Source organism: Salmo salar, chromosome ssa15 (genome assembly GCF_905237065.1).
Source record: "Salmo salar chromosome ssa15, Ssal_v3.1, whole genome shotgun sequence".
In the NCBI taxonomy this organism is placed as follows: Eukaryota; Metazoa; Chordata; class Actinopteri; order Salmoniformes; family Salmonidae; genus Salmo; species Salmo salar.
Genome location: NC_059456.1, coordinates 92,104,163 through 92,118,184, shown reverse-complemented (window position 1 = coordinate 92,118,184; position 14,022 = coordinate 92,104,163). Strand labels below are relative to the sequence as shown.

At 41.1% G+C, this 14,022-nt stretch overlaps 2 protein-coding genes across 3 annotated transcripts; both read right to left on the bottom strand.

Moving 5' to 3' along the window:
• Positions 1-1,393: 1,393 nt before the first annotated feature.
• On the bottom strand, positions 1,394-10,740 carry LOC106572622 (transcription initiation factor TFIID subunit 8). 2 transcript variants are annotated; one of them, XM_014146967.2, is made up of 8 exons: positions 10,520-10,740; positions 10,080-10,239; positions 9,790-9,888; positions 9,626-9,688; positions 4,074-4,198; positions 3,785-3,932; positions 3,456-3,598; positions 1,394-2,763 (listed from the first exon to the last, which is right to left on the bottom strand). In XM_014146967.2, exons 1-8 carry the CDS (start codon positions 10,565-10,567, stop codon positions 2,623-2,625), a joined length of 927 nt encoding a protein of 308 aa, XP_014002442.1. In that variant the 5' UTR covers positions 10,568-10,740; the 3' UTR covers positions 1,394-2,622. The 2 variants fall into 2 exon arrangements, with proteins under 2 accessions (XP_014002442.1, XP_014002443.1); XM_014146968.2 differs by having other exon boundaries at positions 9,790-9,876.
• An 821-nt stretch (positions 10,741-11,561) lies between these two features.
• LOC106572624 (G0/G1 switch protein 2) lies at positions 11,562-12,717 on the bottom strand. Its single transcript, XM_014146969.2, has 2 exons — positions 12,489-12,717; positions 11,562-12,242 (listed from the first exon to the last, which is right to left on the bottom strand). The coding sequence occupies exons 1-2, from the start codon at positions 12,606-12,608 to the stop codon at positions 11,889-11,891; spliced, it is 474 nt and encodes a 157-aa protein (XP_014002444.1). The 5' UTR covers positions 12,609-12,717; the 3' UTR covers positions 11,562-11,888.
• Between the last annotated feature and the right edge of the window lie 1,305 nt (positions 12,718-14,022).

The following is a 14,022-nucleotide window of genomic DNA, read 5'->3' as shown; positions in this document are numbered from 1 at the left end:
ATCGCTGCGCAGCTATTTTCGGGTCTCTCCAGAGATGTTCAATCGGGTTCAAGTCCGGGCTCTGGCTGAGCCACTCAGACATTCAGAGACTTGTCCTGAAGCCGCTCCTGCGTTGGCTTGGCTGTGTGCTTAAGGACGTTCACCCCAGTCTGATGTCCTTAGCGCTCTGGAGTAGGTTTTCATCAAGGATCTCTGTACTTTGCTCCATTCATCTTTCCCTCGATCCTGACTAGTCTCCCAGTCTCTGTGCGGCCAGCTCCAGGAAGTCTTAGTGGTTCCAAACTTCTTCCATTTAAGAATGATGGAGGCCACTGTGTTCTTGAGGACCTTCAATGTAGCAGAAATGTTTTGGTACCCTTCCCCAGATTTGTGCCTTGACACAATCCAATCAAGTTGTAGAAACATCTCAAGGATGATCAATGGAAACAGGATGCACCTAAGCTCAATTTCAAGTCTATAGCAAAGGGTCTGAATACTTATTTAGATCAGGTATTAAAAAATATATATACATTTGTAAAAAAAAAATCTAAAAACCTGTTTTTGCTTTGTCATTATGGGATATTGTGTGTACGTAGATTGATGAGGAAAACAATTATTTTATCAATTTTAGAATAAGGCTGTAACATAAAATGTGGGAAAAGGGAAGGGGTCTTAATACTTGCCAAATGCACTTTTGTAAAATATTGGCCTCTTACACTATCCTTAAAATCCCACACCCTTCTTAAACGGGCCACACTGTCCAAACATTGCCTCCCCAAAAAACATTTTTGATTGTCATTATATACAGGAATATTGCATTATGGTCACATTATTCAATTGCAATAATGAAGTAAACACAAGTTAATTCTCATTCACTGAATGTGGAGAACAGAGCAGCCAATTATGTCAACCTGAAGTTCGCCGCCAAGAATTTGCATAATTTACACGCATCCATTCACCTGGTTACCATTGTTACCCGATAAGGTAAACAAAAGGAAGACAGAAACATGGCAGCGCGGGATGAAGGGACAATTATTAGCATCTGTCCACATTGCATTTTTTATGTCGCAGTGATTATCTATTTACATCAATAAAAATGTCGGAGCTTATCGTTTAATTTATAGCTCCCCTGCGAAGCGTCGCATTAGGTAGCGACCAAGGGCGGAAGCCATTTCCGACCCACTGTGCACCTAACCGGCTGGGCAACGACCTGTCATTTCAGGGAGCCCCACACCTGGCCCCAGCTGCTATGACAATCATGTTGTGAGTTTCTCAGTCCTATACTGTCATGTTCTTTCAACAACCCTCTATCCCCTATACCTGTAATACTGTTGTTTTCAAATAAACCAATTGGTTGTTTTCAGCATTGTAATACCTAATGCATTGCAGAAGCTACTCAAACAGCCAGTTAAAATAATGCTAAATACATTTTATTGTGAAGTGTTTCGTGTTGGTCATTGTCCCATCAAGTTGCTACCATTCTGTATGATGTACAGAAGAGACCTGAGAGGGATGCAGATTGTAACCTCTACTTTCCGTACATTTTCAGGTCTCTGAATACCCTTTTCTGTAAATGTGTTTTCTTCCCACCACCCAGATAATCACTCCTTCCCCTCAGAAGTATCAGCAGGACAGAACATGGTGTAAAGTGTACCCTCTTGGAAGAACCCCCTTCAACTACACCACAAAGAGGTTCAGGACCAAGCCTGTTACAGCTGACTCAACCCAGGGTGAGTGTGTGGTTATTGGTAATGGCACTCTCCAAACTGTCCATGGTAGGAAAACACTAATTATCTATTGTATAAATGCATTGCATGTATCAACCTTCAAATAGATTGACCACTAACAGCTGTTTTTTCTGATGCAGCCCTGGGGCATATGCTCATGATACTACTCAGAGCCGGAAGGTGTTGTGGCTTATGAACTTTGGCTCCCCAGACTGGGGTAGACTGCCCCCGACTCAAGAGGAAAGCCTTGAGGACAGAAGTGGGTTTATTTTACTCTGCATTACTATACAAAGTAATACAGAGATTCTTGTAAATGTATCTTCAGCAATAACATCTAATGCCATTGCATGTTTGTCTTACATAGCTGCTTTGTGACAAGGAGTTTGCCAAGCAAAGGACATATCTACAGTTGTTGTACTCCTGACTCTGCAGGGAGTCAACCTGATACAAGCATAAATAAAGTGTTTTTATATATCAGCTTTAATATAGATATTCACCATTCTCTCCAGGTATACAAAGTGGACAATGAAGTTGCCGGATTTTTGCCCTCATGTGTATTTGATGATTGGCTAAAATGTGTTATTTGGGTAAATTAAAGGTTTTCATGTTAAAATACAAATCAAAACATTGATTTCCTACTCATTATTTACCAATGACTGAACTCATAATTTGGAATGTTACATATTTTCTTTCACGACAGAACCACTCCACAAATTTGAAAAAATGTATAGCAAAATGTTTGTTTTCTCATGAATGTAACTAGTGAAGAATGTCATAATGAGCAGTGTTTGCCCTGTAGAAAGGTGAGAGTCCCACTTCTCACAGAGGCACAGAACCGTTGACTGCTTCTTACAATTTACCCTTTGTTGTGTCTGACAGATAGAAGTCCGAATTAGTAGCTAAGTGTAGTAAACATTCACTTCTTCCTCCTCACTTTGGGTTTCTTGACCGGCCTCAGGTATGGATTGTCAATCATGTTTTCTTCACTGGCCTTCACTGAGGGAACCACACCCCCAGGGGGAAGCATGGAATTCTCCTTATCAGCTCCAGGATCATCCTGAATTTGAATAAAGGTATAGATGAGGAAAATGAACTTAATTTAAAAAATATAAACTCATTTACAACTAGCCTTGCCATGGACTCCATATTAGAGATGGATACTAGCAGTGTCATCCCAATAAGGATGTAGCAATCAACACCAGGTACAGGTGAATATACATTGTGTATACCAAACATTAGGAACACCTTTCTAATATTGAGTTGCACTCCACACCCCTTTTGCCCTTAGAGCAGCTTTAATTCATTGGGGTTTCAAAAGCGTTCCACAGGGATAATGACCAATGTTGACTACAATGCTTCTCACAGTTGTGTCAAGTTGGCTGGATGTCCTTTGGGTGGTGGACCACTCTTGATACACTCGGGAAACTGTTGAGCATGTAAAACCCAGCAGCGTTGCAGTTCTTGACAGAAACTGGTACGCCTGGCACCTACTACCATACCCCATTCAAAGGCACTTAAATCTTGCCCATTCACCCTCTGAACGGCATACATACACAATCCATGTCTCAAAGCTTAAAAATCCTTCTTTAACCGGTCTCCTCCCCTTCATCTACATTCACCTGGGCAGTCCATGTCAGGGAAAGCAGGTGTACCTTGGTTTTTCTCATTCTGTATAGGTGTAACCACATTGCACTGCAGATAATATAACTCTGGGTTAAATATTTCCCTTGGCCCTTGTCCCTGACTCACATTGAGGTTGTTTCCTGGCGTGTTCTCGCTGTCTGTCTGGTCATCCTGTTCAGAGGAGTCCGTCTCCTCCAGAGTCTGCAGCTCCAGTTCTGAGGGCAGTAGGGCACTGAGATATGGGATGGAGCTGGGCCGCGCTGCGATCACTGGCAATCACAATAACAAAGGCACAAGTATTATTACCAATGCAAACACAGGCACACAACACTGTCTGTAGTAAGAAATGAGATTAGTGGGAACTGAAAACTTTTTTTACAGATTGAGAAAGAATGAAGGGAAACATATAACAGAACTAGAATCACGCGTGACCACAACGACGAGCGCTCGCTCACAAGGAAAGGCAGTGATGTCATCCTTGAAAAGGCTCTGTGTTTCTCCGGTCTTGGCCATGAAACGTGTGAGAGCTCGCTCCACGTCTCTCCTCTGAGAGGCTGCCTTCTCTCGCACCACCTGGTAATCTGACACAGGCTCCCGAAACGTCTGTGACAGAAAGACAACAGGGAGGAAACTCACTCATCTTTCATATCTTTTCAGTAGACTACTGGAAAAAGTCTAAAAGAGTATTAATACTAAGATAAGTATGTTTCTGGCTGGGAAAACTAAGAAGTGTGGTTGACTCACTGGAGTTTTGATGTAGGTGTGTGGATCAGGGAACTCAGGGAAGTGGCTGGGTATGTGGGAGGGATGAGTGCGTTTCTGTCCAGCGATCAAGGCCTTCGGGATCACAGGAGCATTCGTTACTGGAGCTGAAAAACACACACAAATTGTCAGGTAGGCAACTAGGCGTCACAATTACTTTCATTCTAGGACCAGTCACTACTGCTCTATAGTGTTCTTGTGTTTTGTGCTCAGTTCTAGTCCAAGGGTATTCACATAGTCTTCTTTAAAATAACTTCAGTCCTCTTTAAAGTTAACTTATATTTGTATTCACACTGTCCTTGCCTTTGAATGAGGACTCAACTCTTTTGCAAGTTAACTACACCCATTTTGTGGTCCGAGTCATATTTGCATCCACATTCCTAAGTTTAGAAAGGAACCAATATCTTTTTCCAAAAGTATCTTTTTCCTCAGTAAAACGAGTCCTATATCGACATAACCTGAATGGCCGCTCAGCAAGGAAGAAGCCACTGCTCCAAAACCGCCATAAAAAAGCCAGACTACGGTTTGCAACTGCACATGTGGACAAAGATCGTACTTTTTGGAGAAATGTCCTCTGGTCTGATGAAACAAAAATAGAACTGTTTGGTCATAATGACCATCGTTATGTTTGGAGGAAGAAGGGGAACGCTTACAAGACAAAGAACACCATCCCAACCATAAAGCACGGGGGTGGCAGTATCATGTTGCGGGGGTGCTTTGCTGCAGGAGGGACTGGTGCACTTCACAAAATAGATTGCATCATGAGGAAGAAAAATGACGTGGATATATTGAAGCAACATCTCAAGACATCAGTCACGAAGTTAAAGCTTGGTCACAAATGGGTCTTCCAAATGAACCCAAGCATACTTCAAAAGTTGTAGAAAAATGGCTTAACGACAACAAAGTCAAGGTATTGGAGTGGCCATCACAAAGCCCTGACCTCAATCCCATAGAAAATTTGTCGGCAGAACTGAAAAAGCATGTGTGAACAAGGAGATCTACAAACCTGACTCAGTTACACCAGCTCTGTCAGGAGGAATGGGCCAAAATTCACCCAATTTATTGTGGGAAGCTTGTGGAACGCTACATAAAACATTTGACCCAAGTTAAACAATATAAAGGCAATGCTACCAAATACTAATTGAGTGTATGTAAACTTCTGACCCACTGTATGAAAGAAATAGAAGCTGAAATAAATCACTACTATTATTCTGACATTTCACATTCTTAAAAAAAAGTGGTGATCCTAACTAACCTAAAACAGGGAATTTTTACTAGGATTAAATGTCAGGAATTGTGAAAAACGGAGTTTAAATGTATTTGGCTAAGGTGTATGTAAACTTCCAACTTCAAGATATAATATATATATATATATATATATATATATATATATATATATATATATATATATATACACATACACTTTTTTGTTCTTTTTTTTTTTAACCGTCCCCCTGTCCTTGACTTTTCCTAATTAAGTCTATATTTTCATTTAAGATCTGCAGTTATAACCAGTTTGAGGAATGCATGCATGCACACACACACATATATTTATGATTTTTGTCCATTGCCCCTCCTTCTCCCAACAGTATGGCCTGCTCTGCTCCTTCTGACAGTTGAAAGTGCAGTGCCCAGCTGATATTGCCTCGAAAGTGAACCTAAACTATACTGAAACTAATTTCACACATAACAGATTAAATAAATGAAGTAAATTATGAAGGGGAGAATGGGTGAGCTGATGAGTGAGGGGATACGAATGATGCATAATTATGTAATCACCAATTGTGAATGAAGAACAGGGCGGGCCATTCTATTGTATTGATCCATTCTAATTATAATCTTAAAATGGTATGTACCCTATATCAGTCCACCGAATCAAAGCAATTATCAGTCTACTTGGAGTAGATTACACAGTGAGAGTGTGCATAATTGTACACGCTGAACAGCTTTCAGTATCTGGGAAAATATCCACATCGGGCAGCTGGTGAGCGAGTGTCAGAGACCTTACGTTGGCAAGGCGAGAAATGATACCATGGACATTTCTTAACTTCACTATGATTGGATAACAATATGCTTGCAAAGAAAACAAGTCTGTCCGGCACCATGAACAAAGTGAGATGGGACCTCCCTCTGCGCAAAATAAGGCACCAGCACAGCTGTTGTTACAACGGTTCTGAAGAAAGACAAGACTATTGGAACACAATAAAGAGAAAACCGGAGACTATTACACACTACAACCAAAGAAAGGTCCTGTGTAGCTCATGTGGTAGAGTATGGTGCTTGCAACGCCAGGGTTGTACAGTGAGGGAAAAAAGTATTTGATCCCCTGCTGATTTTGTACGTTTGCCGACTGACAAAGAAATGATCAGTCTATAATTTTAATGGTAGGTTTATTTGAACAGTGAGAGACAATAACAATAAAAAAAATCCAGAAAAACGCATGTCAAAAATGTTATAAATTGATTTGCATTTTAATGAGGGAAATAAGTATTTGAACCCCTCTCAATCATAAAGATTTCTGGCTCCCAGGTGTCTTTTATACACACTCTTAAAGGGAGTGCTCCTAATCTCAGCTTGTTACCTGTATAAAAGATACCTGTCCACAGAAGCAATCAATCAATCAGATTCCAAACTCTCCACCATGGCCAAGACTAAAGAGCTCTCCAAGGATGTCAGGGACAAGATTGTAGACCTACACAAGGCTGGAATAGGCTACAAGACCATCGCCAAGCAGCTTGGTGAGAAGGTGACAACAGTTGGTGCGATTATTCGCAAATGGAAGAAACACAAAAGAACTGTCAATCTCCCTCGGCCTGGGGCTCCATGCAAGATCTCACCGTTGCAATGATCATGAGAACGGTGAGGAATCTGCCCAGAACTACATGGGAGGATCTTGTCAATGATCTCAAGGCAGCTGGGACCATAGTCACCAAGAAAACAATTGGTAACACACTACGCCGTGAAGGACTGAAATCCTGCAGCGCCCGCAAGGTCCCCCTGCTCAAGAAAGCACATATACATGCCCGTCTGAAGTTTGCCAATGAACATCTGAATGATTCAGAGGACAACTGGGTGAAAGTGTTGTGGTCAGATGAGACCAAAATGGAGCTCTTTGGCATCAACTCAACTCGCCGTGTTTGGAGGAGGAGGAATGCTGCCTATGACCCCAAGAACACCATCCCCACCGTCAAACATGGAGGTGGAAACATTATGCTTTGGGGGTGTTTTTCCGCTAAGGGGACAGGACAACTTCACCGCATCAAAGGGACGATGGACGGGGCCATGTACCGTCAAATCTTGGGTGAGAACCTCCTTCCCTCAGCCAGGGCATTGAAAATGGGTCGTGGATGGGTATTCCAGCATGACAATGACCCAAAACACACGGCCAAGGCAACAAAGGAGTGGCTCAAGAAGAAGAACATTAAGGTCCTGGAGTGGCCTAGCCAGTCTCCAGACCTTAATCCCATAGAAAATCTGTGGAGGGAGCTGAAGGTTTGAGTTGCCAAACGTCAGCCTTGAAACCTTAATGACTTGGAGAAGATCTGCAAAGAGGAGTGGGACAAAATCCCTCCTGAGATGTGTGCAAACCTGGTGGCCAACTACAAGAAACATCTGACCTCTGTGATTGCCAACAAGGGTTTTGCCACCAAGTACTAAGTCATGTTTTGCAGAGGGGTCAAATACTTATTTCCCTCATTAAAATGCAAATCAATTTATAACATTTTTGACATGCGTTTTTCTGGATTTTTTTGTTGTTATTCTGTCTCTCACTGTTCAAATAAACCTACCATTAAAATTATAGACTGATAATTTTTTGGTCAGTGGGCAAACGTACAAAATCACTGTAGGTTCAATTCCCACGGGGGACCAGTACAAAAATGTATGCACTCACTACTGTAAGTCACTCTGGATAAGAGCGTCTGCTAAATTACAAAAAAGGTATGTCAAGCAAAAGTTACAGAAATTGTGTCAACTGTTAGGACAAGGGATAACAGCTAAATCAAAGTCTATTTGTCACGTGCACCAAATACAACAGGTTTCAAGGCTGACGTTTGCCTTCCCTGTAGCTCAGTTGGTAGAGCATGGTGTTTGCAATGCCAGGGTTGTGGGTTCGATTCCCACGGGGGGCCAGCACAGGAAAAAAAAATGTATGAAATGTATGCATTCACTACTGTAAGTCGCTCTGGATAAGAGCGTCTGCTAAATGACTAAAATGTAAATGTGTAGACCTTACAGTGAAATGCTGACTTACAGGCTCTAACAATAGAGCAAAAAAGGTATTAGGTGAACAATAGGTAAGTAAAGAAATAAAACAGTAAAAAGACAGTGAAAACAGTAGCGAGGCAATAAAAGTAGCAAGGCTACATACAGACACCAGTTAGTCAGGCTGATTGAGTTAGTATGTACATATGGTTAAAGTGACTATGCATATTATGATGGACAGAGAGTAGCAGTAGCGTAAAAGAGGGGTTGGTAGTGGTGGTGGCAGATGTGTTGCTACCTATTAAAGTCTCTGGCCACTAGGAGCGCCGCCTCTGGGTGAGTGGTTTCCTGTTTGCTTATTTCCTTATACAGCTGACTGAGTGCTGTCTTAGTGCCAGCATATGTCTGTGGTGGTAAATAAACAGCCACAAAAAGTATAGCTGAAAACTCTCTAGGCAAGTAGTGTGGCCTGCAATTTATCACAATATACTCTACTTCAGGCGAGCAAAATCTAGAGACTTCCTTAGATTTCGTGCACCAGCTGTTTACAAGTATGCATAGATCGCCCTGCCTCGCCTCGTCTTACCAGAGTGTGCTGTTCTATCTTGTAGACCAAAAACTGCTGTCATTTCTTCCGTCGCCATTTTAGGAATCTAACTTTTGCTATTGGATAGAAATGCACACAATATAAGCATGAGCTGACAATAATTGACTATTTTTGACTGCTGTCATATCGACATTCATTATAATGCTATTATTGCTTGTGTCGAGTTTCACTATTTAAGGCCACTTGGCACTTATAATGGTGTTTAAGCTACTGATGTTTTCGCCGCGTGTATTTTGACTGTGCGTTCTGGTGGTTGGGGTATTTTTTGGCCATTATAAAAATAAACTTTCTGTGATCCAACACATATGCTTTCTGTTTCATAGTTGTAACAATGGCACTCCATGAATAACATTGATTGAACACTTATTTTGTTATTTATTTTTACATATCGTATTCTAATGTTTTTTTATTGATTTTTTATTCAACTAGGCAAGTCAGTTAATAACAAATTCTTATTAATAATGACGGCCTACCCCCCGGCCAAACCATCCTCTAACCCGGAAGACGCTGGGCCAATTGTGTGCCACCCTATGGGAATCCCAATCACTGCCGGTTGTGACACAGCCTGGGAACGAACCAGGGTCTGTAGTGAAGGCTCTAGCACTGCAATGCAGTTCAATAGACCGCTGCACCACTCGAGAGGCCAATGTTACCTAAGAACTTCAAAAACACAACCAAATGATTACTAACAGTAAAGACATACTAACAGTAAAGACATACTCACGGGCAGTTATAACCATCCTCTGTGATCTCTTGGCATACACTGGCAAAGTGTTCACATTGAAACCTGTGGTGATACATGAGAGATACAGTTGATGAAGGCAAATTAAATAGGGATTTCATTTTCAAGCTGTAATTCTTTAGCATCTTTCCTGAAGTTAAACTCACCCATTTCAATGAGTGTGACCACAGTGTCAGAAAGGGTGGGTGTGATTCTGGCTGTGTGTTCACAGTACGCCTTGGCACAACGTCCCACTTCAGATATGTCTCAAAAAGCATAGGGAATAGACACCAATTAGTGGTCAGTAATACAGAAAATTGTGATTATTTCTTAAAAAGCCTAGTCACTTGACATGGCTTGTTGTTTAATTCAAGACAGCAAAGGGTTATTGTTAGTTTAATCCCAAACTGAAAACATGTATAACATTTTCAATAACAACAAAACAATGGTTGCATACAGCTCTGGATCATCTCAGTGAGTGATTCCACGGCCGCCTTCTCTGCGCTTTCGAACCCACACTCTGTCAGCAGCGAGCTCACCACCACTTGGAGGGTGCGACGCCGGGCAAGCTGGTAGTTCTCTGCCGGACTGGACGTCGCCTTACCACCCCCTGAACGCTGTAAAACAAACATATGTGGTGAGTGAGAAAACTCTTTCACTCAGGGATAGCAAACTACAATAGATAGTTATTATACGTTTAGTCAGCATTGTTGACGTCAACGCCAGTTCACAAAACAGCAAGTCAGCCACTTTAGCTACCTACAACATTCGTTTAAACGTAACGTTAGCTAGTGAATGGCTTTCATTTGATGAGCCCCCCCCCCCCAAATTATAGCGTATTTTAATTTGCTAGTTAGCTAACGGCGTTACATAACTATGACAAAATATTTTATTTACCCCTACTACAGCACTGAATCCACCCGCCATCACCGCAGGGTCTGCCATCTGCACGGTATGGTGATTATTTGCTATCAAAAAGCTACAGTTACTTCACAAAGTTACGCCTTTCTGACTAACTAATAAATTATCTAGCTAACGTTACTGTAGCTAGCTAGGTACAGCCAGAAAAACAACATTGACGCCATTTCCGGCAGGACAGGCAGTTTCTGCTTATAAAATAGATTTGCTGCCACCTACTGCATGAACTGTCTAAAAGCAATTATAAACTGGGTGGTTCGAGCCCTGAATGTTGACTGGCAGCCGTGGTATATCATGCGTATGACAAAACATTTATTTTTACTGCTCTAATTACGTTGGTCACCAGTTTTTAATAGCATTTAGGCACCTCTGGGGTTGTGACATATTGCCAATATACCACGAATAATGGCTCTGTCCAGGCAATCCGCGTTGCTTCATGCATAAGAAAAGCCCTCTTATTGGCCATATACTACACCTCCTTCAGCGTTCCTGTCCCTTTTCAAAATGTGTGTCCTCTCTGAAACCTAGAGTATATAAACATTGGATTGCTGATGCTATGTATAGGCCAATGATAGGCTTTGAAGCCACTGACCTCCATACTGGTACACCTCAGAAGGAGCAGTCCTTCGATAGAATTCTACAATATTTAAATTAAATGTTTCAAGGACAGAATTACATGTTTTTATGTATTTCTTTCTTGTATGGGGAACAGTAACATTGGACCTCTCTAAAAAAATCTACCTTAAGATTTTTTTTATATATCTTTTTATTTATGTTCAATTCATATAAGTATGCATGAAGGTGTCTGTAATAGAACATACTTGGCAAAAACTAATGTAGACATTTATAAATGCATTTCTATAACTTTTTACACTAGTGGAGGAGTACAAAAATGTCTGCGCAGTGGCCTTACTAAAACAGCGCCCCCTGTTAGTCATCTAGGGTTTATATACATTATTGGGCAGGCTACCTTAGGTTACTCAAAACACTGTTTGACATGAACCACATCATGACCCAGTGGTAACATAAAATAGGTTTATTAGGTCGCCAAAAGAAAATACAAGTTCTCAATCAGTCATAGAGCTTCTGCTGCCCAGCAGCCAGTCATAACTGTAGCCTGTTGTTGCATCGGTCCATCCATCCATCCATCCATTCAGTCTCTTCTCTTCTCATTGCTAATACGTCAAGGTGTCCCTAAACATGGCCAAATTATCATGATAAAATCACCAAGTGCAATCCCTTTTGATTGCCGGGTGGATTTAGCTTATTTCACAACATTTTGTGTTCTAAGTGTTGGTTTCATTAGTGTGTGTAGAGTTCAATCAACATGAGGAGTTGCAGTGCATCTTCAACAGGCATGTGACCTGATAGACGCCCTCCTCTGACGACTTTCCAGTGGCTTCTTAGCATCAATCTCCGTTTGCAACTCATCTACAACATCAGGCTCGTCAGTGATTATCTCTGGCTCCAGCATTTGCCTCTTCTTCTCCTCTGTGATCAACTTCATAATTTCCTCATCTAATGGTTCCTGTTCACAAAATGGCATGCAGACCTTTTCCACCAGCCCACCGACCACTCCAAACAATGCCAGGGTAGAACCCAGCAGGTACACCTTCATCATGCCCCGACTGGGCCTCTGGCTCAGGATCTCTTTAGCGAATGGAATGATCTCGTTCATGGTCTCCATTGTCTTAAGTTGAGTCTATGGAGAAAAAAATGACATTTAATAATTAATAGGCTATTCAATGGCTCTGCAAAGAAAAAATAAATCATTTGCTAAATGATTAGTATTGACCGCCGATCATTTCATGATCATCATAATGCATGAAGTAAAATATCAGTGAAAATATCTCAAATATTCCGACAATGTAGATTTCACTGTATAATTCCAAAATAGATTGAATAAAGAGTACTCAGAAAAGAGCAGAAAATATTTTAATATACTTACTTGTATAGGGACCTGTTCAATTATTTCCTTAGACTTCGTCTTAGTCGAGCATCCACAAACGAAGATGCAATGAGATGTGCTGGGTTTTATACACAATGAGATCCATGTCAACTCCCACATAGTGTCAAATGATGAATATTCATGACGATGGGTGTTTAGAGCAAGTGCAGTGGTGGAGGCAACTGCTTTGAGGCAATGTTTTCAATGTCTGGTGCAATTGGCATTTGTCCAGGGCTGTTTTAGAAACAGCCAGGAGTGGGTACAAAGGCAAAGTCATCGGAAAACCCCATCTTGCCAAAATATATTGTGCAAGTAATATCACGTGAGTCACATGTGTTTGGGTCATGCAACATAGATGCAATGGTGTGGTTGGACAAGTTAAAATGATACTCTAGAGGTTTTGTATAATTTCAGCTAGTAGTTTTGAAAGTAGCGATCATGAGTCAAAAAGGGTCCCTGAAAATTGTGCACAAATGTGTACTTCGTCATCCATTTCATATGATATGCTACGTCCTGAAAAATATGATATGCTATGAATTCCAATTTGTATGATATGTTACGAATTTGTAAGTGCTTAAGATCCCGGACTGCATCTTTATTAAGTGTAGTAGTGCTAAATAGGCTACTGTATTACTGCAGTCTTATCTCGTGAAAAGCAGTCATCACTAAGCCCTGAGTGTCAGTTTGACAGTGTATGATGCTACGTAATACAACTACAGAAACTCATTGATCCTGCTGCTTTTAAACACTGCTATGAGTGTGGCCTGTTAGTTCTACAATGACGTGTCATCAGAAAGAAAAAAAAGTGGAATTATTTCCAAGGTTAAAGTCCTGACCCTCTTTTGTGTGTCTCATCTACCTGCAAAACTTTGAAGTTGAACTAGGCAAATAGTTCATCATAAGAGTGAAACTTGTATTGCCTACTATTCTTTTATATTCTGGAATTGACAACTCCACAATGAAGAATAAAGAGAGCTTAGACTAACACTACACATGTTGCTGAACATTCACCATCATGTGCATTTGGTTGATTGGTTTGTGTCCAGTGTCTGAACATTGGCCATCATGTGTGGTTGGGTGGTTTGTGTCCAGTGTCTTGTACATTAAACACCATCAGGAGAGGTTGACTTACATCCAATGAGAATTATTTGATGTTAAAGTACCTCCCCCATTAAGATCAATCAAATTATCTCTGTGGCTACCCCTTTATTGGTTGGAAAACCATAGATGCAGTGTTAGGTTCATCCTTAATCAAACAAAATTGTACAGATAGCTTTGTGTAAGTCCCAATGCCTCTGAGACCTCCTGTGTCAGTGACTTAGCCTATGGGTATCCACAATAAATGGGTGTATATATTGACATTGATGATAAATCGATGAGGTTACGTTGGATGTGTGTGAAGAACCATGCCCTTTGACATGATTTCCAAAAGGAGGACAAGAGGAGGAAGGCAGTCGTCTGGTTCTGTTGTGAAATAGTCTGTTCCCCATCACTCGTCACAGAGGGCCATGTGCTGTCATTTCAGCATTACTGA